General features: G+C 38.8%; 1 protein-coding gene across 1 annotated transcript in view; it reads left to right on the forward strand.

Annotated features, from left to right (window-relative positions):
• Positions 1-3450, forward strand: part of HMCN1 (hemicentin 1) — a 467830-nt gene extending 464380 nt beyond the window's left edge. Inside the window, exons 106-107 of the mRNA XM_028121561.2 lie at positions 1057-1183; positions 2900-3450. Of these exons, the coding sequence (XP_027977362.2) occupies positions 1057-1183; positions 2900-3266 (494 nt within the window). The 3' untranslated portion in view covers positions 3267-3450. The remainder of the gene's footprint in view (positions 1-1056; positions 1184-2899) is intronic.
• The last annotated feature ends 2550 nt before the right edge of the window (positions 3451-6000 follow it).

The following is a 6000-nucleotide window of genomic DNA, read 5'->3' on the forward strand; positions in this document are numbered from 1 at the left end:
TTCTTAACATTAGGATCTCAAAATCCCTTAAAAATTTTGTAGAACTCTATGGACCCTCTTCCCAGAAAATCCATCAGTCGCAATGTTGTGCTCTCTGTCTCTCCATCTGTCTTTGTCCCTGTCTCTCGCTCTCTCTCACACGCACACACTCATATACCCACACACAAAAAGATTTTCATTCACAAATCCCCTGATGCTCGAATATGGACCCTAAGTTAAAAATCATGGCTCCAAAACATTCATTTTCAGAAAGCTCAGAAAAAGTTTCCTTTAGCTCCATCTTGATGTTTCTTTAATTATAGTGATTTAAGTGTGTTTTTATTTAACAACTTTGTATAGAAAACAACAAAATAAACAGCATTTCATTTGCATTTTTCCCCACTACCCAAGGGGGAGCTATTACCTTAGAGAGCTTATCCCATGCCCATAACCCCTGAGGATGGATTCTCCACAGTTCAGATTTGATTAAACTTGGATTATGGTTCTTGGGTCATTCATTTGATCCTGGGTTTCTTTTTTTTTTTTTTTTTCTAGATTCTCTCTGTCCACAAGAAATGACTGACTTGAGTTTATAACTTGACTCCTTTAATTTCCACTACCCTACCTCCCACTCAACAATTTGAACTTATAAAACAAAATATCAGGAAGGATCACTCACATTTTAAAGAGGTTCTTCACTTTACAGAAAGGTTCACAAGCGTCCTTTAAATTTTTAGCTTGTTTCTCATGAATTTAAAGTATTATTTGCTTTCCAAAACTCAAATGCACTCTATTTTCCAAATACAAAAAACACCAGAGTTCTTAATAGCTTCCCTTCTACTTTTATAGCTTTTATTTTTCGATGTCCTTTCACAAATGTTAAAAATTATACTCAAAGCAATATGGGAAATAGCACACCAGGTATCCGGATCCCATTTTGTGGTTGAAGAAGCTTAGGTATGGCTACCAGATTCACTCATGGAGATTTGCCATTACCGTCAAATATCCACACCGCCTGCTCTCATGGCCTGCTCTGACCCGAGTTGCTGACGCTTGTGTTCCTCGTACTGTTGCTAGATGTTGATGAGTGTCTGGAGCAGAGTGTGCGCTGTGGGCCAAATCGCATGTGCTTCAACATGAGAGGAAGCTACCAGTGCATCGATACCCCCTGTCCACCCAACTACCAACGGGATCCTGTTTCAGGGTATGTCTTGGCTTCTCTTCTCAGAAATACTTTTGAAAAGCGTTCTCTCCTCAACCAACATACACTGTCTGTAGTCACATGTAACTCACAGGAAGTCAATAACCCCAGGGGTATATGGAGTCAATGAATGGGTATGAAATGAGCTCATCCTGAAGCAGCTACTGTAACCTAAACTATCACTGTTGGCTGCCAGTGTTTTCCCGGAGCATCTCCCCAGTAGGTAATCCGCCATGCCACATCTAGAATTCTGCCTCAGCAGCGAGCATTTTGTGGGGTGATAGAACCTGACCTCCTTTGAAATTTCCTAGTTTCCATTTGTGTTGCCTCAGGGTTTTAAGGGCTCTCAGCACTTAGAGCATTCCAAGAAGTAACCTTGGCGGTAATCATGATGACTCACCATGACTCCATGAGAGAATGGAGATGAGCAAGGATGAGTCAACAGTCTGCCCGCTCATAGATGGTCTTGCTTACATTCCCTGCTGTCTGAAACACTATCTTTTCTGGGTTCTGAATAAACTACTCTTCTATTTTCTCCCTCCTCTTACAGAAATGTCATACTCTGTTCAGGTACCAAGTCAATGAGGTGCTTGAAAACAGAGATAATGATCATCATGAATAGGACCTGCTAATAAGAAGGTGGTTCTGAAACCAAGTGCTGGTTGGAGCTCACACTTTGCTTTTCCTCTCAGCAGTGACTACCAAGTTACTGTAACATGATCAAGTGTGGACTGCCCCAGATCCAGCAAAAACCTATTCATAATTGCTTTAGGGGGAATAGGAAGGGGAGGGAGAAAATTAAAAATATTGACTTAAGAAACATCCAAAAATACTATGACTGAAGAATCCATATCTGCAGAAAATGGTCCTTTGTGCATTTTTTTAAAAATTTTACTCTCCATTACCAGTGATTTCTGGCAATTTAAAAGTCATGATGCCTCAAAAACAGGCAGTGTGGGCTCTGAAAAAAGAAAATATAGTATTTTTAATCTAAAATAATGTGGAAAACAAATACAAAAGGAACAGCTTCCCCCCCCCCCCAGGAATCTTAGTTGACCTTTTATTATTTTTAGGAAAACAAACCAAATATCAATAAATTCTACTTCAGCTTTCAGTCTCAGGACAGATGTTACAATTTAAAAATAGCTTGTATTCCTCTCTTTTAAAACTACTTGTTTCCAGTATATGTACAGATCCCTCTATTTCCAAAACTAATTTTTCATTTTAGAGACACTCTTTTGGTACTCATACTTACTTAAGTGGTTCAAAAACTTCTGGGGTGCCTGGCTGGCTCAGTCGGTTAAGTGTCTGCCTTCGGCTCAGGTCATGATCCCGGGGTCCTGGGATCAAGTCCCACATTGGGCTCCCTGCTCAGCAGAAAGCCTGCTTCTCCCTCTCCCACTCCCCCTGCTTGTGTTCCCTCTTTCTCTGTCTCTCTGTCAAATAAATAAAATCTTTAAAAAAGAAAAAAAAAACTTCTGATTTTACTGAAACTGAGAGGTAGATATTTGACTCTAGACCAGCATTCTCTCATAGGCATCTGGCATCTGGTTTGAGTTAGTGGCATAGCACATGGGGTGGGCCTATTGCTCTCGCAGTCAGACTGTCTACAGCCTTTAATGCCTAAAAGTTGTCATGGATCATGGTCACCTGCCGCATGCCCTCTCCTGCTTCCAAGCCGGATAACAATATGCACTCTGTGCGTTTTTTTGTCCTTAGGTTCTGCCTCAAGAACTGTCCACCCAATGATTTGGAATGTGCCTTGAGCCCATATGCCTTGGAATACAAACTTGTCTCCCTCCCATTTGGAATAGCTGCCAATCAAGATTTAATCCGGCTGGTAGCATACACGCAGGATGGAGTGATGCATCCCAGGACAACTTTCCTCATGGTAGATGAGGAACAGACTGTTCCTTTTGCCTTAAGGGATGAAAACCTGAAAGGAGTGGTGTACACAACACGACCATTGCGAGAACCAGAGACCTACCGCATGAGGGTTCGAGCCTCTTCCTACAGTGCCAATGGGACCATTGAGTATCAGACCACATTCATAGTATATATAGCTGTGTCTGCCTATCCATACTAAGAAGCTCTCCAGAGCCTAATCCACATCCTTAAACTGCATTAATTATGGGAATCCAGTCCCCTTCCAGATTACCATCTCCTGCACAGTTGCAATCTTGGCAACTTGAAAATGGTGCTATGCTCTCTTTTGTGTGCCTTCTTTGGTACTGGTGAGGTATTTTCATGATCCCACCATGGTCATATCTTTTGGCAAGGTCTAGAAAGGTCCCTCGTTATTTTTCTTTATTTATTACACTGGAGCAGTTATTTTCCAAAGATTATTCTGAACATCTCACAGGAGGACCTAACAGTGATGTTTTAGAGTAGCATAGTAGCTAAGATCATTTTCCTTAAAAGAAAGAAAAAAGAAAACAAAAATAACTCACTCGAAGCCAAGTGAATTTTTGAGCATTTGGCCATTTTTAGAATAATAAAACTGGTTTCTATGTGTTTTGATCAAAGCTTATAAAGTAACTTATAAAGATGCTTTTTTTTTTTTAAGTATTGATACTTTATAATGGGACTTCTACACCTATTTTCACCTTAAGGGAAAAAAGAAACACCACTCATTTTAGAAATACAGTACAGCTTCTAGAATGTTTCTTTGATACCAAATAGTGTTCACATGGACTGAGCATCCAAAATAAGGATATTATTTTCAGTGATTTTGTGAAATGAGCTGAACCATGATAATAGAAAATAGAAATAGATAATAGAAAAAAAAATATTGCTTCATCCTCAGATAATTGTTCATGCATGGATCTTTGATGTAACCTTCCTTCCAGTTAGTTCCATAACTTGTACATTCCAGTATTTTATTTTCCAGTCAAGTGGAAACAACTTTTACAAATACCAATGGGACAGTTTTCTTTGTTTTTCTTAAAAATCTTATATGTTCAAATTAGCATAAATGTTGAACGTCAATACACTGTACATGGTGGTAACAGACTCTGGAAGCAATTGCCAAGATGTATTCTATTTTTATGAAATGTATATATATTACCTTGGTGTATTTTCTATATAGTATCTTGATGGACTCTTTTATAAAATTATTTTATAAAACAAAAAACAATGTTACAGTCAAACCAGCCTGAATAAAATTTTCACATCCCTTTTCTTAACCTTTTTGAAAGCTTAAAATTTGTTTCCTTATAGGTATCCTAGGTGTTAAGGTTTATAGTCACACAAACACACACCTATCTGTGTATATCATACATAGCCTGACTGAAACAGATTTTAAATGGATTCTCTGAACTGGATCTGAGTTAACTTTAATTGGTTCTGTGATACAGTCACATTTAATGGAATTAATAACCTGTCTCAAATGGTAAAGTGAACTCTGATTGTTCATGGGATACAGTGCCAAAATAGTGCTTAAATTCTCACCAGTAGGCATTTCTAATCAAGAAACGGTTGCTTGCTTGTAAGTACACTAAAGAACATGGAGAAAGAAAAAAATGAGTTGAGGGCTTTAAATTCTCAACTGAAGTTCTGCAAAAAGGATATACAGTGAATGATGATCTGAAGGAAACCCTTATTTCCTAGAACTGCAGCGCCAAGTTTTCTGAAAACCAAACCAAAGGTCTGTCTAATTCCAACAGTGACTGAATTACAATACAAATTTAGTTCCTAATCTCACAGATTCTCTGGTGTTAAAGTTAGAGCACTGATTGATAAGGAAGTATGATGGGGTGCCTTGGTGGCTCAGTCAATTAATCGTCTGCCTTCGGCTCAGGTCATGATCCTGGAGTCCCAGAATCGAGTCCCGCATCGGGCTCCCTGCTCAGCAGGAGTCTGCTTCTCCCTCTACCCCTCCCCCGTGTTTGTGATCTCTCTCTCTCTGCCAAATAAATAAATAAAATCTTAAAAAAAAAAAGAAAAAGAAAAGGAAGTATGACCCCGCAACTTGGGATAGAGACATAGGAGCAGATTTTGATGAAGCTGGAAACCTTCAACTCCAAATGATATGTTTTCTCTGCCAACAGAAACAGCCCTTCCTCTCTGTCTGAGGAAGTTAGTCTTGTCTAAACAACCTGTAACGGCCTCTTTTGAAGCCCTCGCAGGAGATTTTGAGACTTCTCAGGACCAACCCTTCTTACTTTTAATTGCTTCTATACCTATAACCAGATTTATGTCTTTAGAATTCAAATAACAAAACAAAAAAATGAAGATTGTAATTTGGGTTTTTTTTAATAATTCATATTTTCTATATTTTTTAAAGTAACCATCTACAACAGATTTTTTTTACATCTAGTCCTTTACCACAGTAGTTTGAGAAACACTGCAAGATACCAAGAACAAAAATTATAACCTACTGTTTACAGAGAAGAATGTTGAAGTTCAAAGAAATTAAATAACTTGCTGCAAAGTCAATCACTGGTGGGGAATGGAGAGCTGTGTTTGGATCCAGGTCCACTAACTACAAAGCCATACCACTAGTCAATATTTTCAATAAGGAAACTCCCCTCAGCTTCTTCAGAAACATCGGCTTACATCCAAGCATTATCATTGCAGCGTGAACATGAACCACAACTCCCTGGGTTGCTGCTTTGACAAAGTATCTTCACATCTACCACTAAACTGGGATCTCATCTCTGGACATCAGTGTACCTGCAGTTATCATTCATCCTTGAAAATCATCAATGGGAATACAGCTATTAGCATTCCAGGGTTCTGACTTGACATTTAAGTAATACCAGTTGGCCTCCCCCCATGAACCAGGAAGATGAGATTTAATGCCACTTTAAGAATTTAGC

The sequence above is a fragment of the Eumetopias jubatus genome, unplaced genomic scaffold (genome assembly GCF_037043125.1).
Source record: "Eumetopias jubatus isolate StellerSeaLion01/CBP00866 unplaced genomic scaffold, mEumJub1_p1.0 scaffold_12, whole genome shotgun sequence".
NCBI lineage: Eukaryota > Metazoa > Chordata > Mammalia > Carnivora > Otariidae > Eumetopias > Eumetopias jubatus.